A 20,257-nucleotide genomic window follows, 5' to 3' on the forward strand; every position below is an offset into this window, starting at 1 on the left:
TAAGATTCCATATTTTTAAGTTTATGTAGAAGATGAAAGGAAAAGAGACAGGGATGGGGGATTCACAGAGATTTGAACTGAACAATAGAAAAGAATCCTAACACAAAACATGAAAATCCCCACACTTCAGACACCCCCAAAAAAGAAAAGTTATGAACAACAAAATAGTTATAAGAGAAATTAGAGAATGGATGACAAAACAATAGCATATGAATATAATGGAAAACTACTGTGCTTAAATGATGAAGAGACAGTTTCAGAGAAACCTTTACAACTAGTAAAAAAATGATTCAATGACAACACTGCCAAAGATCAATTAATGGTCAATCACAATTAGGATGATGGATAATGAAGCATGTTACCCCTTGACAGAAATATTATACTGGAATCACAGAAGGAAAAATATATTTTTTGGCATGGTCAGAGGTGGAATTTGTTTTGCTTTATTCTACATATTTGATATAAGGTTTTTTTTTCGTTTTTTTTTTCTTTAAAGGAAGGGGTGGGGAGGAGTAAAAAGAAAGAAAAAGTAAAAATTTTAGAAATCATTTGAATTGGATCTCAAAATTTTCTAAACTCCACTATGCCTCTCATCAAGCAACATGACTACTAAGATTTACACCAAAGAAATCAAAGAAATGAGGAAAATTGTACCTATACAAAAATACTTATATCACATCAATTTTTGATGTAGCAAATTTGGAACTGCCCAATAAGAATAGCTGAAAAAATAACATAAACAAAAAATGATGAAAGAAACAAGTTTCAGAAAAATCTGCAGACTGGAATAAGCAGAACCAGGGGATTTATGCAAATTCAACATTATAAGAGAAAATAATTTTAAAAGAGTTAATGATCACCAAATGACAATACCAGAGGTTAGAAGCATCAAGCAAAAGACAAAGAAACAGAGATAGAGAACAAGACATAAATTTTAAAAAATCAAATGAGTAGTATTTGTAAATCCCTTAGCACAATGCCCAGCAGATAGTATCCACTTAATGAAATGCTTGTTCTCCACTTTAGGCAAAGGAAAATGAAAGAAGTTATTTTGCTTATCTACACTTATTTGTTATAATGAAGGGCTCTGAGAGACAGAGGGAATAAGAAGGTAGTGATAGAAACATCAGAAGAAAGAAAACAGCATTAGTTAAATATATTTTTATTGGGAATGTTTTTCCACTTTTTTTAAAACAAGCCCTAATATTTAAGATATTCATAAGCCATCTTTCAAACTTTCTAACAAATGTCTCTGATGGGGAAGCCTGGAGGGATTTGCATGAACTGATGCTGAGTGATCTGAGCAGAACCAGAAAAACACTCTACACCCTAACAGCAACATAGGGGCTATGATCAACCTTGATGGACTTGCTCATTCCATCAGTGCAACAATCAGGGACAATTTGGGGCTGTCTAAAATGGAGAATACCATCTGAATCCAGAGAAACAACTGTGGAGTTTGAACAAAGACCAAGGAATATTACCTTAAATTTAGGGGAAAAAACTGATATCTTATTGTCTGATCTTGCTGTCTCTTATACTTTATGTTTCTTCCTTAAGGATATGATTTCTCTCTCTTCACATTCAATTTGGATCAATATATACCATGGAAACAATGTAAATACTGATAAATTGCCTTCTGTGGGGGGTGGGGGGAGGGAAGTAAGATTATGGGAAAAATTGTAAAACTCAAAGTAAATAAAATCTTTTTAAAAATATGTCTCTGATGAAGGCATCATTTCTCAAATATAAGGAGAACTGAGTATAATTTATATGAATACAAGTTATTTATCAATTGATAAATGGACAAAGCATAGGAAGAGTCAGTTTTCAGAGGAAGAAATAAAATCTATCTACAGCCATTTGAAAAAATGTTCTAAATCATTACTGATTAGAGAAATGTAAATTAGAGAAAATACAACTATCTTTGGAAAGTATGACAGGAAAAGAAAATTATCAATGTTTGAGGGGATGAAGAAAAATTGGGACACTAATGCACTTTGGGTGGAGTTCTGATCCAATTATTGCAGAGAGCAATTTGGGATATGGCCATAGGGCGACAAAACTGCATTCATTTTGACCCCAAAATACCACTATTAGGGTCTGTATCCCTAAGAGATTTAAAAAAAAAGGGAAAGGAAAAGGACTTATATGTGTACAAAAATATTTAAAGCAGCTCTTTGTGGTGGTAGTGAAGAATTGAAAATTGGAGGGATGATCATTAATTGGAGAATAGTTTAACAAGCAAGGCATATATGATTGTGAGACAATATTTGTTGCTATAAGAAATGATATGGGGGGGCTGTTTCTAAAAAATGAGGAAGTTTCTATGAAATGATGCAAAGTAAAGTAAGCAGAATAAGAAGAACATTGTACATAATAAGAGCAATACTGTACAATGATCAACTATGAATGACTTAGCTATTCTCTCCAACAAATGATGCAAGACAATTCCAAAAGGCTTGTGTTGAAAAATGCTATCCACATCCAGCCAAAGAACTGATAGGCATGTGAGTGTGAAGATCAATGCAGATCAAAACATAGTATTTTTCACTTTTTTCTGGTGGGGGTTTTTTGTCCTTCCTTCATAACATGATTAATATAGAAATGTGTTTTGCATGACTACATATGGATAACTTGTATGAAATTATATACTGTCTCAGCAAAGAGGAAGGCCAAGAATTTGGAATTCAAAATTTTAAAAAGTAAATGGTAAAAATTGTCTTTACCTGTAATTAGAGAAAAAAATGTCACTTTTCTTTTTTTATTTCTTTTAGGCTTTTTGCAAGGCAAATGGGGTTAAGTGGCTTGCCCAAGGCCACACAGCTAGGTAATTATTAAGTGTCTGAGACCGGATTTGAACCCAGGTACTGCTGACTCCAGGGCTGGTGTTTTGTCTACTGCACCACCTAGCTGCCCCAAAAAAGTGTTATTTTTCAAAAAAGAAAAAAAGAAAATATTTTTCAGCCCCAACCTTATGGGCATACTTTCATTTCTTGTCTTTGACACTTACTACATACCCAGAATCCTGAAAGTGCCTTAATAAAATATATGTGTGCATATTTAATATTTAAAATAAAATTAATAAAATTAAAAATTTTAAAAATTATTCCTATACATTGTCTAGAAAATAAAGGCAAGAAGATATTTTATATTCGATATTCCTACCAGTGAGGCAGCCCCAAAGGTAACCTAAAGCTACTTTACAAATACTAACATTAATTACTATTATAAAAGAAATGATGAAATTTATTCATTCAGCCTAAAATAAGAAAGGCATAATTCTAGTCCTTCCAGAGGTTACCAAGGTGAAATCATAGCCCCTGTCCTGAAGGACCTCAGCATATAAAATATTGAGAGAAGAATTGTATATAAACATAAAACAAATGAAAGAAGGAGTCATAAGAGGATCAAAGTACATTAAAATAATTGAAAGGAGGAAATGGTAATGGTAACTTCCAATGTGAAGAAAGGAAAGAAGGATGATAAGGGGCGGGGGGACTGTGATGGGAGAATCAGGTTAAAATACTATGGAAGAGGCAGAATTTTAGTAAGACTTTCAAGGATGGTTATGAATTTGAAAGGCAGAAGACACAATTCCATTGAAAGGGAATGAAAAAGAGATTGGGGCCAAATGAAGAAAGAGCTTGATTTATCTGGTGAGAAATTATTATAAAATAAGTTTTAAAAAAAAGTCAAAAAATGTTGAAGTTTTTTCAACTGGAAAATTACAGTCTTGCAGTTTAGGACAATTAACCTAGTTGTGATATAGAGAATGAATTAGCAAGAAAAAGGACCAGAAGCTGGAGAATATTGTAATTGTTCACAAGAGAGGTAAAAGCTTCAATTAAATTGAGAGCATCAAGAGAAAAGAAGTTAGCAACATCAAAACCATAAACCTTTAGTTTAATACCACCTCCTGATCTATATTAAATCAGTATCTCCAAAGAAAATTAGAACTCCTTAATAATTTCCTCAGGTTTTTGGGTATATTGCCCATTCCACATCAAGAAGCTGAGCCAGCACTTCTGTTGCCTTCTAGCAAGTTTAGTGCTTTTAATTCTACCTTCATCAATTTCTAAAATCCTCTGCACATTCAGACTTTACATATGGCAAATAGTTCTGGAACTAGAATAGTAATAATTGCTGAAATATATGTTAACTTACTGGGCCAAAAAAATCTAAAATAACTTAAAAGGGCATGCACAAAAATATGTTTACAATACCTTAGGGGGATTAAATGGATATGTTTCTGGTATTTTTATCTCTAGTTGATATCTTCCTCCTAAAAAAAAAAAAATTAAGAAGTTAGCAATATTAAACCAAATAAAATTCCATAAATTCTTAAAATCAAATAACTTTTTGATCATAAGTCAATTTGAATAAAAATAAACCCAAAAGTTCAAAAAAGAATGCTTTTCTAAAAAAAAGGTGAGACTAATTTGATTATAATTCAAAGCAGACACCACCCATACCATTCAATATAGAAGGCATAGAGTTGATCTATTAACTAACATAGTCAAGACTAAAACAACATGAACATATTTATACTAAATTACCATCAACCCCTCCCACCCTGAAGCCAACTGTTTCAATTGACCAACTACTAGAGTTGTCATTGGGAAAAGTGATTGTTCTAAATTTTATCCCTTTTATTTCTCCTGCATCATTTGATAACTGTGCTAAATGAAGAATAAAAATAGAAAAAACTGAAAGGTAAAGAAAGAAAAGTAGTAGCTAACACTCAAATTGAACATTTGCACTTAATTTGAATTCAACCATCAATTATTTTAATTAAAATCTGTACAATGCAAAATAAAATTAAGTGAAATGATTAAAAAAGAAAGTTCTGCAAAAGTGTTTTTCATCAGTACCCTATGAAAATAACCTCCTCTCTACTGATCTACTGTCTCAAGAATAATGACCCCCTCTAAGTATACAACAGAAGACAAGTATCCATAATACATGGGATAGATAACTCACACTCTGATTTTTATAGTGTACTCCCTCTCCCGTACTGAATTAGAGGAATCCTCAACAACTCTTAAGATGTCTTTATCAATTACTATTCATAAACCAAGACTAGAAAAATTTAAAACGATGTACTAAGATAAACATTAGGTTTCCTCAAAACCATGAACATAGACTTATAAGAACCATCCAAAGCAGTGGTCTATACTATATTCAATCATTTATGCTTTCATTATGTTGGATCATTGAGTAAGGGAATAGGAAAGGAAAACTGTTTTCTTTATAATTTTTTCTGGACTATTTCTGCTTTTTCCTCTGAATTTTTTGATGCTGTCCCTTCAAGAGTCAAAACACATATGAGCTAACAGAACTCACCTATGACTGTGTGTTTGTATGGGTAAAATATCATGAAGAAAAAATAACAAAATAGTGGTAAAAGTTACAATTAAGAAGGGATTCAAAGAAATTTAATAAATATGGAAAAACATGCATATTAAAAAAACCTAGGAAAACTAAATCTGCCTATAAGAGATTTTTTAAACAGATTAATGCCTTTTTTTCTTATTTCAAAGATTCTATTATCATTTGATTAAATTCAAGTGCTTCCTCTCTCCATCTCCCATAAAACGAATGTTTAAGACAAGCCTTGTACCCTTGAGGTCTTAAAAAATCATCATTTTTAATACAATTCTACTGTCCTATTGTTTTAAAAAAAAATTCAAATTGGGCAAAGCTCTAACTATATTAATGGAGACATGTTGTCACTGTTTTTAAAAAGCAAAACTACTATCCAAAATTTTAAAAGAACAATGATACAACCCTTATATAAAATCAAATTGGAGAAGAAACAGTTCCTGATTACAGGATTATGAAATTCAAAAGATATGTAAGAAATCATTAGCAGTCTAGCTTTTATGATATTTATAAATAGACAGAAACTTCCATGCTATTCTAGTTACTAAGAGATAGTTTGCCATAATCCACTATCTCATCTGACAATTCCCATAATTAATACCGACCTAAATCAGCCCTTCAAAAATAATGGCCCTCCAAAGTAGATATTACAAAACTTAAAACACATTGTAAATATTTTATACATGTTAAACTTGTCATGAAGATTCTATATTTATTAACTCTATTTTATTTAGAATCTGAAAAAAAATCAAAATTTTTATTTTATCAGTTTTGGGATAAAAAATGAAACATTATTCAAGTTCATCTAAACTACAGCCAGTGTGACTGCAAATATCTCATCAATTCAAAAATTAATCTTATTTGAAGCATGTTGCTAAATGAGTGCTCCATTTCCTCCCATTTCACTTTCTCCTTGTCTTTACAGATTAGTTTTTAAAAGATACCTATTTCCAAAATCAGTAATAAGAAAAAGTATGGTACTTTATAATTCAGTAATCTTAGAGGTAAAAATGTATCCAAATAAAAAAGGTGTTATTCAAGATAATGAACACAATATTTGACCTCATAATTGAAATTAGGACCTGCCCTGCCTAATATATGTCTAATCTAGATCAATCATAATTCAAGGCAACTGCAAGATACTATGTATATAAATACTAAAGATTGCCAGTGAAGTTGGATCTAGCAAGAATTATATCAAATTTAATGGTTTATACCACATGATGATGTTTGACATTGAGAATTTATCATGAATTCTTCAGTAGACAGCTTCATAAATAAACATCTTCAGTACATAAGTTAATAAGCATATGCTACAGACTTCTAAACAAACTGCTAAGTAGTTTTGTATAATATTAGCTTTTCTGAAAGCTCTTTTTTCCCCATGGTTTTATCTTGAATCTTTTTAATGTTGTGTTGTTCAAAATCTAATTTTTTTTAAGTTTAGAAGGGTTTTATTTATTTTCAGTTTTACAATTTTTTGCCCCAATCTTGCTTCCCTCCCCCCCACTCCCACAGAAGGCAGTTTGCTGGTCTTTACATAATTCTGAAAGCTTTTAAGTATGATTATATCACTCTATAAAAAGGCCATAATTATAATAATATTCATAAACAGACATGTTTACATTTTCAACATTTGATAATCTGGATTCAATCTGACATATTTATTGAGCAATGTATGGATAAAGAAGGTTTTGCATTGAGGATCTGAGTGTGATATCATAAATAAAAATTCAAAACAATAAATTTCTTTTAAATCATGTGAAGTTTTAAATTTTTATGATAACTTTATATGTATAAACATTATCAGATTACTCACTATCATAAGGAGAGAAAGGTAGAGAAATATGAAACTCAAAATCTTACAAAAATGAACATTAAAAAACTATAAATATATGCAATTGGAAAAAAATTTTAAATTAAAATGAATAAAAAAAATTTTTTTAAGTTTCTGTATACCACTCATCTCTTTGACCCTAAATTCCTGAAGACTAATTTAACAGAAAGGAACTCTGGGTAAGGCCTATTAAATAGCAAAGGGTTCTAATAAGAAAGCAACAGAGTCCAAGCAACAACAGAGTCTAAACTGAGAAAAGGTTCAAAGGATAGCAGCACTGTAGCCTGAAGAAAGCATTAGATCTGCAATTAGAGGAGGTAGGTTCTAATCACGGTTCTGCTAAATTAACTTAACATCTGCATGATCTTAGATTAGCCATAACCTCTCAGGTCTATTTTGTCATTTATAAAATTTAGGGATTAGAATAAAAGATAATTAAGGTCTTTCCTAGCTCCAAATTCTGTGATTCTGCAAGTAGCATAGTTACAAGATGATCTTCAGGTAAGGAATATTTTTGCCATAGCACCTCATCAAAATATCTGTTATGGGCTGTGGTCTGTTTAGAAGGAAGTATCCAAACCACCACAATCGCAGATCTTTTGAAACACTAAATTTATTAATAAAATTTGAATGTGAAAAAAATAAATGAATGAATGAATAAAATTTGAACATGGATGTCTAATATTCCAGAAAGAATTCATCACAATTAATCTTGATCATTAAAATCTTTTACCATCAAAGTCTAAATATCATGTCCTCAATTCTACAGTTCAGATTAGAAATAAACATGCGGCAAATAAACCATAAGGAATAATTTGAATACAAAGATATATCTTTTCTCTATTTAAACTTCTCATTCATAACTTCTCTGTAGCAAAGAAAAATGTTTCATTTTCAATAGACATCTCCTTCCAGATTAGACTGTATACAAAAGAATAAAAAAACTTGCTAAATGTCAAAATTGGCTTAAATGAAAATGATGTAAATAAAAAAAGTTAATGCAGTACACATCACAGTTGACAAGTGGCTAATAATAATGTCTATACTTTTATAAGATAGGGACACATATATAATCTTATATAATCTTACACAAAATAATCAGAGGTCTGCTAAATCTTGCTTTTCTACATTAAAAATATAACCACTAAATCTTATATACTTAAATATAAAAAATGTATCTAGTTGAAGAGGAAGAAAAAAAATCTAGCCTAGATAAATAGCATTCAAACTAAAATCAAATTATATTAAACAGTTAAATTAGCATCGATTCAAGCAAACAAAATCTAATTTTGAAAAGATATTTTTAGAAGTCAATGTATATATATAGTTTTATCAACACAAATTCTACTTTGTAAAATATGTTATGCAAAAATATATTACTTGCCTTCATAAGGTGTGTCCGGCGGTCCCGCTATTTCTCCTCTTAATTCTGTAAAGTTTTCATCTACAAGATCTACTTTAATTTGATTTTTGCTCGTCTTAAAAATAAACAGAAAAAAATTAGTTAAATAAGCAACAAATAAATGATTTTTAAATGTCATAGCTTTAATTTTAAAGCTTTTTCTAAATTTAAAAAAAATTCTGCTAATTAAAATTCTTATTGAAGTTTTACCATCTTTTTCAAAAGCATAGAATTTATGCAAGTAAAATGTGATTTAGTTTCTTAGTATATTTAAACAGTGGAGTACGGGTGAGTGGTAGAAGAACTCAGCCCACCAACACCGGGAAGGGGGAGAGTAGGTCCAAATGTTGAAAATGAATTTAAGACAGAATTCCATTCCACAGGAAAAGGGGGATGGATTGGGAGTACAAACAATCTAACCTAGAGAAGGAAAGGAAGAAAGAACACAATGAATCATTGTGGGAGAGGGTTTCCCTTTAAGGTAACTTTTGCTGGGCACACTTGAAAGGATACTTAAACATATAAAAAGGTTGCATATTTTTTTCTTAAATCATTATAAGAGGAAAATGAATAGAAACTATCTTCCTAATTACACAAAGGAGATCACAAAAGACAAAACTGCAAAATCATATGCACAAAATCAATGCAGCTAGGAGAAAATTGTGGAGAGCAGGAAAAAAATCTTTGCATCAACTATCTATGCTAAATGGATCTGATGTCCAAGATAAACCTTGAAGTAGTACAAATATAAAAGCCAAGGAGCACAATGGATATGGAGGATCAAAAGTCAACATCAAAAACTACTCAAATGAAAAATTGTCAAGAATCATATGAAAGACCACACTCAAAGTCACTAAGAGAAATATATAAAAACAATTCTGAGGTTTCAACTAACACCAACTTTGGACACATGATAGCCATACATATGAATCTAGGCAAGTCAATTAACTTCTCTAAGACTCCATTTCTCCATATATAAAATGAGGATGTTAAAATAAATAATCTTATGATCTTCCTAATCTGGTACACTTAAAACCTTCCCCTTTCCCCCTTCCAGTATTCCCACAAAAACATATTTTATTTGAGGTGCCATCTCCCTTAAACTACTATACTATATTTATTCTTCAGAAGAAAAAACTTTTTAGTAAAAAATCACTATACACCCTTTATCTGTCTCAATCACTTCTTAATCTCATATAGTCTGGCCGTCTACCTAACAACCAAAAAATACCAATGATCTCTCAAATCTGATGGGCCAAATCTGATGGCCCTTTCTCATTCTTCTTGACCTCAATGAGACACTCATCTTTCCTCCTTCTGGATGCTCTCTTTCCACCCTGGCTTTTCATAGAAATGTTCTCTCATTTTACCTTCTCTAAATTGGGATCTTCAAACTGGGATGACCCCTTTTTATTCTTCTTGTGTTAATATCATCTCTAGCTTATTCCCATAGGGTACATACCAAAGATCCTCTTATCTTTTTTCTCTACCCTCTCTACTCTCTCTCTCTCTCTCTGCAAAGCGATGGGGTTAAGTGGCTTGCCCAAAGCCACAATTCTTAAGTGTCTGAGGTCAGATTTGAACTCAAGTACTCCTGACTCCAGGGCCAGTGCTCTATCCACTGAGCCACCTAGCTGCCCCACTTCTCTTCTTCTCTTAAACTAGCTAGCATTTGAATTACATGGAAAATTTAGCAAAGCCTTGGTTATGTGTTGCAATTAGTCCTATTTTACATAATAAGGTAACTGAGGCAAAGAGAAGTTAAAGACTACTCAAAAAATGACCTCCTCCAGGATCACACAGCTAGTTAAGGTATCTGATATCATATGAACTCAGGTCTTTCATACTCATGTCCAGAATTCTATTATGCTACCTAATTGCCTTATTATGTGCCCATGTATTTGATATCTTAAATAGTTTTCTCCCAGATCAATATAGCTCTAATTCTGAAAGATGTACTATGAGCATCTTAAATTCAAACAACATTCAAAAAAAAAGTATTTATCTGTCATCAAAACTTATTACTCTTCATTTCCCTATGTCCACACAAAGCACCACTATCCTAGCAGCCCAGTTTCACAACTTCATAGAGGAGCCTGACTCTTCAGTCTTACAAATTCTACTTTGATACCTCCTGTATCCTATGCCTATTTAAGATCTAATCGCTTCTTACCTAGACCATAGCAAGCCTTCTAATTCTTCATCCTTCTCAAGTCTCTCCTTTCTCCAATCCACCCTCCAAATATTCCCAAAGTACAGGTCTGACCATGTTACTTTCCTGCTCAAAAAGTTCCAGTGTTTCCCTACTGACTACAGGAAAATATTTTTAATATATTTTTAAAATTATATATTTAAGGCAATAGGGTTTTTATGTGACTTGCCCAGGGTCGCACAGCTAGGCAATTATTAAGTGTCTGAGGGCAGATTTGAAGTCAGGTCCTCCTGACTCCAGGGCTGGTGCTCTATCCATTCATTATGCCACCTAGCTGCCCCAAAAACAGAAATTTGTGATTCAAACTGCTCTCTAATCTGTGTCTTAACCATTTCTAGTCTTACTATGCATAACTCCACTTCATCAGCTCTAAATGCTCCAATCAAATTAACCGGCTTTCTGTTCTACACAAAAAACATCCTATTTCCTGGTCTCCACATCCTTGCCAAGGCCATTACCTCAAGAATGGAATGTACTCCCTCATAATTTCTGCTCTAAAGAATCCTAGTTCCACCTCCTCTAAGAAGATCAATGCCTTTCCTGATTGTCCCCTCCCAAAATGACAGTTTTCCTGATAAATAAAAAAAATACTTTTTATTTATTTATTACTTAAATGTTTATCTATTGTTTTCCCAGAACTCCAAGTAGATATGGACCACTTAGCTTTTGTCTTCATTAACTCCCCTGTCTAGCATAGTAAATGGTAAACATAAGTGCTTAAGTGAATAGTCATGATGATCTTAATTTGAGAATTTAGGTAAAATGAAGCTTGCAGTGGACTATTTCCTTCTATTTTTCCATATTTTTTTCAGGTACCCTTTCAAAATCATTATAAAATTTAGAAATTTAACAAGTAGAATCGAGAAATCCTTATTAGAAACCACAACAGGAAATATCTGTTACTCAGAAAGTTAAAATAGTTGAAGTCAAAAGATGAAAGGGGGAGTCAAAAATTATAGCTGATTACATACTGATTTAATCCAAAATGAAAACATCTGTGCAGCTGTTGCTAAAGTTCCTAAAACTTGAAAGTATAAGGGTAGTGATTTATACCAATAAAAAATAATTTTTAACAGTTCAATAAAGACTAAAGTTGAATATTAGGAACAGTAAATAACAATCCCATAATAATAATGATATAACTCTAGTTGTGTTCCAGTTAGCTTCAGCTAGCTACTAGATTTTATGGCATTATAAATGCTGGCTTGTAAACAGTCTTCTGGTTTATAAAATATTGAGAATATAAAATTATATAAAAATATAAAATATCACAGTGCAGACATGTGCTTTAGAAAATGATCTATAAAAATAGGAACCAGAATAATAATCTATAAATATTTATTAAATGCCTATATGCCATCCATTGAACTAAACCACTAATATCCAGATACAAAGTAGTTGCAATTAGATGAACAAAATACCACTACATTGAAGACTACCATTAACAAAGAACTTTCAGCACAACAAAATTATTTCCCTGCTATATGAATAGTTTGTAGATCAGTACTCTACAAAATAGGCAGAGAATAAGAAAGCTTGAGAGTTGATCCTTCCTATACATTAGCCAATTTTTCACCAAGAAAGCAATTTTCACTCTCTCCAATTTAATTTCAAACACCCAATCATCCTTCATTCTGAGAGGAAAAATAAACACAGAATACAAACCAAGATCTGGTTACTACCAAGACAGAAATGAACGTGGAAGTATACATACATGAAAGTTTTCTCCCAATAAATTCAGTACATTTTTTTTATTTATTATTACTTTACAGGACTTCATTTCCATTTTCAGGTTCTATGAACTAAGAACACAACTTTTACTTTTCTTTTTTTTTAATTATTTTTTCCAATTACTAAGCATGTTCTTTCCCTACAAAATGAATAACAAAAAAAAAGATCCTCACAACAAAACATGAATAGTAAAGTGAAGCAAGATTCATTTAGGTCTTCCAGAATCATGGTTTGTTATTGCAGTTTAACTTTTAACAACATATTCATTATAACAAAATTCCACAATAAAAAAAATGTTAAAATAGGACTTTGGGAATAATAATAGACTTTATACAGATCATTCCTTTGTTCATTTCCCAACACAAAATAAACAAAGAGGCTAGTAAAACATTTAGAGTCTCTAATTTGAATCTATTGGCTTCTGTAAGCTTCAGTCTTTGAATCACGAATTTTTCTTTATCATGGTAATACAAAATTTTGCAGTCCAAATTTTTCTGCTTAATTATCCTCCCTTCTCCTTATTTTTTCACTCTCTCCCATCAGAATGACACATAACAGGAGCTTAATGATTTCTAACTCGACATTTTTTTTAACTGTATACATACTCTATGAGGTTAAAGACTGCTTCAGTGTTTATTTTTGTATCTCCAAAGTCTATTCAAAGTGCTCAATAAAAGTAAAGTAACAGTATTACAAATATAAGCCTCTAGAAAGCAGGGATTATTTCAATTTTTGGTCTTCGTGTTTTTAGCACCAAGTGTTATTATCTGAAACATAATACACTAAATAGTTGTTGACTGAGATAATCCTAAAGCAGAGATTTCAGTATATCATTCCCCTGAACAATACCTCTTTTGAAGTCTAGTAAAGACTTAGTTGAACCTTTTTCAGAATGTTTTAAAATTCCTAAGTAGAAAGAATTTAAAAATTACATAGTTTATTAATTTCAGGGGCAGGGAGGTGGTGCAGTGGTCCTCCCTGGAGGGAGGACAACCTGAGTTCAAATCAGACATTCAATAATTACCTAGCTGTGTGACCTTGGGCAAATCACTTAACCCCATTGCCTTAAATTAATAAAAAAAAAATTAAATAATTTCAGTTCATAGAACCCAGACTAAGAAACCCTGCTCTAGGATAAACACAAACTCCTGGATTTGACATTTAAAGCCCTTCACAATTTGCTTCCAAAATCTTTCCAGGCATTTATTCCAGGCATCTATTGCTTTGCTTCACATACCTCAGTTCAAATTGGTCTTGCAGTTCTTCTCAAAATTCAAAGTAAATGCCCCAAAATATACTGCCTTATCTCCACATTCTAGCAATACCTTAGCTTTTTTCAAAACCCTAACTTGCTTTTTCTGATTCCTCCTTATATACTGCCTTTCCACCTCCACCTAGAACTTCCTTCCTTTCCAACCAAAATTATTTTGTATTAATTTAAATGTACATCTGGTCTTTCCACCAAATGAATGAAATCCTTAGAAGAAAGAGTTCTTTCATTTTTGTCTAGGTGATAAATTCTTGGTGACAATTTTCAACAAGAGATATAAAAAAATTTAAGAAATTATCACCAATAGCTGAACATAACAGATAAAAAGTCAATTAATATTGCAATAGAATCGTGGAGAAATTAAGTTTCCAAAGACCCAGGATATGAAAGACACTTTTATTACTCAAAAATCAATAAAGCTGTAGAAAATAAGATTTTAAAAAATATTTTAGGTCTATTTCTGCAAGGTTGTGGGCTTAAGTGATTTGCTCAAGATCACACAGCTAGGTAATTATTAAGTATCTGAGGCCGAATTTGAACTCAGGTCCTCCTGACTCCAGGGCCGGTGCTATATCCACTGTGCTACCTAGCTGCCCCAGAAAATAGGAATATTAATAAAAAATTTTAAATGATACTGAATTTCTTATAGGTTATAAATGTTCAATATAACTAAGATGCCATTAAAAGAATAACAATAATAATGTTTGTCCTTCATTTTTGAAGACCATGACATCAGGAATATGATGCCATAACAAGCATAGAATTTGAGAGTGGGGATGAAACTTTGCTAAGACACCAGCCTCACTGGCCTGATATGAATCAGGACAACTGGAGATGGCCCTGGATGTGAGGAAATCAGGGTTAAGTGACAACTTGCCCATGGTCATACAGTTAATAAGAGTCAAATGTCTGAATCTGGATTTGAACTCTCATCCTCCTGACTCCGAGGTCAGTGCTCTATCCATTGTACCACCAAGATGTCACCACTGATAATATAAGAAAAAATAGTAAGCAGACAAATAGTTAAGGGGAAAATAAATTTAGATAAATTTAATAATAAAATAAACAAGGAAGTTAAGAAGGTGAATAGAATTTGAGAAAAGGCACCAGCCCTGGAGTCAGAAGGACCTGAGTTAAAATCCTTGCCTCAGACACTTAATAATTACCTAGCTTTAAGACTTTGGGCAAGTCACTTAACCCACTGCCTTGCAAAAGCCAAAAGAAAAAGAAAGAAAGAAAGAAAGAAAGAAAGAAAGAAAGAAAGAAAGAAAGAAAGAAAGAAAGAAAGAAAGAAAGAGAAAAAAGAAAGAAAGAAAAACTTAGATATAGACTTCTGGAGAAAATTGAATGGGGATAGAAAGGAATATACCTTTTTTCTCTGCAGTACACAGTACCTACACAAAAACCAGGGCATCAAAACTTTACCATTAAATGCAGAAAGACAAAAATATTAAATTAAATACATCCTTTCCAGATCATGATGCAATTAAAAATTATATGTAATAAAGGGTCATGTAAAGAAAATTTAATTGGAAACTAAATAACCTAATTTTAAAGAATGAGTGGAACAAACAACAAATCATAGAAATAATAAATAATTTCATTCAAAATAATGATAATGATGAGACATCATAGCAAAACTTGTGGGATATAGTCAAAGCAGTTTTAGGAGAAACTTTACATCTCTAAATGTTTATATGAATAAAATAGAGAAAAAGGAAATCAATGAATTGGGCATACAACTAAAAAAGCTAGAAAAAGAATAAATAAAAAAATCCCCAATACCAAATTAGAAATTCTGAAAAATCAAAGGAGGGATTAATAAAAGTTGAAAGAAAATCATTAAATTAATATAAAAAACCCAATAAAATAGATAAATCTGATAGTGAATCTGATTATAAAAAATAAAGTATACCAAATTACCAGTTTCAAAAATAAAAAGGATAAACTCACCACCAATTAGAAGGAAATTAAAGTATTAATTCAGTTATTTTTATCCAACCATATGCCAAATGTGACAATCTAAGTGAAATGGATGAATATTTACAAAAATATAAGTTGCCCAGATTAATAGCAAAGGAAATAAAATACTTAAACCAATTTCAGAAAAAATAAAGAAACTATCAATAAACTCTATAAGAAAAAAATCTTCAGGGTCAAATGGATTTACAAGTGAATTCCACCAAACATTTAAGGAATAATTAATTCTAATGCTATATAAACTATTTTAAAATAGATGAGAAGTTTTGCCAAATTCCTTCTATGAGAACAATATGGCTGCCCCTACCTAAAGCAGTTAGTCAATAAAAGAAAATTATAAACCAATCTCCCTAATGAATAGTGATGCAAATATTTTAAATAAAATTTTAGCAAAGGGATTATTACAACAAGGTATTACTAGAATAATACATCAGGATCAGGTAGGATTTATATCAGGTAAGCAGGGGTAATTCAATATTAGGAAAACAATCAACATAATTGACCACATCAATGAACAAAATTAGCAAAAAATCATATGATTATCTCAAGAGATACCAAAAGAAGCTTTGACAAAATACAACACCCATTCCTATCAAAACTCTAGAGATATAAATGGAGTTTTTCTTAAAATGATAAGCAGTATCTAAAACCATCAGCAAGCATTTTATATATAATGGGGATAAACTTACAGTATTTCCAACAGGATCAAGGTTGAAACAAGGATGCCCATTATCACCACTATTATTCAATATTTTATTACAAATGTTAGCTTTAGAAATAAGAGAAGAAAAAGAAAGTGATGTAACTAGAATAGGCAAGGAGGAAACAAAAATTTTCACTCTTTGCATCGCATGATGGTATTCTTAAAGAAACCTAGAAAATCAACTAAAAAAAATTACTTGAAACAATTAACAACTTTAGCAAAGTAGCAGGATATAAAATAAACCAAATAAACCCACTTAAATCATGAGCATTTTTATACATAAATAATAAAACCTAAGATTAAGAAATATAAAATTTCATTTTATGTTGTAGAACAACATAAAATTCTTGGGAATCTACATCCCAAGACAACCCAGAAAGTATATAAATACAATTATAAAATACTTTTCATACAAATAAAGTCAGATCCAAACAACTGGAAAATTGTCAATGCTCATGGTTAGGCCCAGTTAATATAAAATAACAATTCTAACCAAATTCAATTACTTATTCAAAGCCATAACAATCAAACCCTCAAAAATCTTATTTTAAAGAGTTAGAAAAAGGGAAAAAATTCATCTGGAGCAACAAAAAAAATCAAGAATGTCAAGAGAATAGTTAAAAAAAAATTCAAAGGAAGGTGATGACCTAGCTGTATCAGATCTAAAACTATATTATAAAAGGCAGTCATCAAAACCATCTGGTAGTGGATAAGAAATACAGTAATAGATCAATGGATTAGATTGGTTCAAAAGATACAGTTGTACAGGGGCGGCTAGGTGGTGCAGTGGATAAAGCACTGGCCCTGGAGTCAGAAGTACCTGGGTTCAAATCTGGTCTCAGACACTTAATAATGTCTAGCTGTGTGGCCTTGGGCAAGCCACTTAACACCATTTGCCTTGCAAAAAAAAAAAAGATACAGTTGTAAATGACTACTAGTTTCTATGATAAGAACTCACTATTCAACAAAAACTCGTGGAAAAACTGGAAAATAGCATGGCAAAAACTCAGCATAGACCTACATTTCACACCCCATAGCAAAATAAGTCTGAAATGGGTACAGAATTTAAAGAAAAAGGGTGATACCATAGACATATTAATAGAACAGAAATTATCTATCAGATATACACACACACACACACACACACACACATAGAGAGACAGGAGAAGTTTATGATCAGAAATCAAGAATATTATAAATGTAAAATGGATGAATTTTTAAAAAGATTTTGTACAAATAAAACCAACGTAGCCAAGATTAAAGGCATGCAAAAAGCTGAGAAACAATTTTCACAGCTAGTGTTTCTGATGAGGAATTCACTTATAAAATATATAGAGAGATAACTGAATCAAATTTATGAGATTATAAATTGGGGCAATTAGTTGGTGCAGTGGATAGAGCACCAGCCCTAGAGTCAGGAGGACCTGAGTTCAAATATGACCTCAGACACTTAAGAATTACCTAGCTAAATTCCTTCAGTCCAACTGAAAGGCTCTTCAGCTCAGTTCCTGCACAAAAGAAGCTCTAGAAATAGGGTATTTGACATTTACTTGGAGAATTGGATTCCATAGCCACAGAGGAAAGGAAAAGTCCAGGAGTAGGAAGAGGAAAAGACACATTGGTCACCTCCTTCAGAGAGTAAAAATGGCTGCTTATATGGCATTCCAAGAAACTGCAGAGAGAACTCACCTGCAGAATCTGTAGGATGTACTTTTCTCAACCAGTTACCATTGATTGTGGGCACAGCTTTTGCAGACCATGTCTCTCCAGGAGCTGGAGAGTTGAAGCCATGGATTTTTCTTGTCCTGAATGCAGGCAACTTTGCCAGATCAGACAATTCCCAGAACTCAATGTGAGTCTGGAAAAGCTGACTGACATTGGGAGTCAGCTTAGCTCTTACCTTCTGCAAAGGACTGAAGGATAGCCCCAATGTCCCATCCATCAGAAGGTGGTCAAGCTCTTTTGTGAAGAGGACCAGGCATTTACTCTGTGTGCTCTGCAGCCAAACACCAGAGCATGGAACTCACATGCTCTATCCTTTAGAAAAAGCTGCTCACAACTATAGGGGGAAGTTCCAGAAGATTCTGAGTGACTTGGAGAAGGATTTTGAACAAAAAGAGAAACTTCTTTCTCAGATGGGGAAAGGAATGGAGAATGGGTGTCAGATGATTATTCTACTATATAAAAAAATGCAAAAGTTCTTGGAGGAAGAAAAGCTTCAATATCGGAAAGAGCAAAAGACCATCAAGGACAGACTGTCTCAGCATGTCCAAACCCTTAATGAAAACATGGGAGAGCTGCAAGAATCAAGGCATAAACACATTGTTGAACTGCTGCAGGATTTCAGAGAGCTGCTTGGAAGTAGTGAGTTTTTGCTCTCCCAAAAGTTCAAGTGTGTCATCCCATTCCCAATGGAACATCCCATCACTGGGATGACAGGTGTCTTCAACAAGTACAGGGTGGACCTCACAGTGAATCCTCGAATAACCTGTCGCTGTCTGATGATTTCTAAGGATCTGATTTCTAAGGATCTGAAGAGTATGAGGGCTGGAAAAGCCTGGCAGGCAGATCCCAACTCTGCTGACCATTCTGTAATCGCTGAGCAATCCTTCTGCTCAGGCAGACAGTATTGGGAGGTGGCTGTGACACAAATTCCTCAGTGGAAACTGGGGATCTCCACCACAGGCTTGCAGGGGAGAGAAAATAACCAGGACTCAGGTCCTTCTCTGATCCTTCTTTGCTGTATGAAGAAGGAAAATAATTACTATTTCTGCACCTATCCGGAAAGTGAACTGAGCTATGAAATAAAAGACCCTGTGCCCAGGGTCAGGGTGTACCTGGAACATCTTGCTGGCATTGTCAATTTTTGTAACGTTGTCAAATGCTCCCTCATTTTTAGATTTGACCACATTAACTTCAGAGAGCCTGTCACACCCACCTTTATTCCAGGACCCCCACTTCCTGGAATAAAGGCTGGTCCCATGACTATCTGTCCAGTCAACTCTCATCTTTGTGCTGCTGCAGTTCATCTCTGTAAGCATTTCTCCATGTAGGAATTTTCAGCTCACCAACAGGCTCCCTGCTTATTGTCTTTTGATTTCCAGATTTCCCCTGGCAGAAAAACATCACCTAGCTGATGAAGGAAAGAGTTGATGCTCAACAATTTGAGACTCCTCTTCATACTGGAAGCTGAAGGGGATCATTCCCAAATCTTTTCTAGTCTCTGATCCTAATCTCTTATGTATTTTCACAATTAATCACCCTGGTTTCAGTTAAAAAAATGCAAAAAACCATGAGCTACTCCTGGTTTTGGCAAGAGTAAAATCTCTACCAGATATCTGGATAATTACAATCCCCATGTCATGCCTCTGGGTCAGATTTTTAATTTACTTTTTGAATTCCTCATCTGTTTCTTTCTATTTAGGTGGACCATAGTACACGCTAAAGGCAAAATTACTTGTTTCTTGTGATCTTCTCTATGTTCTCTGGTTTCTGATTTCTTCACTGAGTGCACTTTTAAAAAAATCTGTAGTACAGCCCTTTCATACCAATCCAGAACAACATTCCAGTCATGAATATGAATGCCCCAAACCTCAGTGATACCAATGATGTCCAATTTGCCTTCTTCCTCTAGGTCTTCTAGTTTTCCTTGCTTGTGAAAATTGAATTTTGGGTTATTTCCTAAGTACCAGACAATAAAATCATCCTTATTACTTTAAAAAAAGAAAAATTACCTA

At 32.8% G+C, this 20,257-nt stretch overlaps 1 protein-coding gene across 5 annotated transcripts in view; it reads right to left on the reverse strand.

The window, feature by feature from the left end:
• Positions 1–20,257, reverse strand: part of UBE2K (ubiquitin conjugating enzyme E2 K) — a 94,466-nt gene that overhangs the window by 44,555 nt on the left and 29,654 nt on the right. For 2 of the 5 annotated variants that reach the window (XM_074229601.1, XM_074229602.1), the window contains exons 2-3: positions 8,607–8,700; positions 4,227–4,285 (exon numbers count right to left, since the gene is read on the reverse strand). The exons of 1 other annotated variant lie outside the window; for it this stretch is intronic. In XM_074229601.1, coding sequence (XP_074085702.1) covers positions 4,227–4,285; positions 8,607–8,700 — 153 coding nt within the window. Of the gene's footprint in view, positions 1–4,226; positions 4,286–8,606; positions 8,701–15,206; positions 15,267–20,257 lie in introns of those variants that run through there. 2 more of the 5 variants (XM_074229603.1, XM_074229604.1) reach the window with 2 other exon arrangements.

This window comes from Macrotis lagotis, chromosome 3, assembly GCF_037893015.1.
Source record: "Macrotis lagotis isolate mMagLag1 chromosome 3, bilby.v1.9.chrom.fasta, whole genome shotgun sequence".
Classification (NCBI taxonomy): Eukaryota; Metazoa; Chordata; class Mammalia; order Peramelemorphia; family Peramelidae; genus Macrotis; species Macrotis lagotis.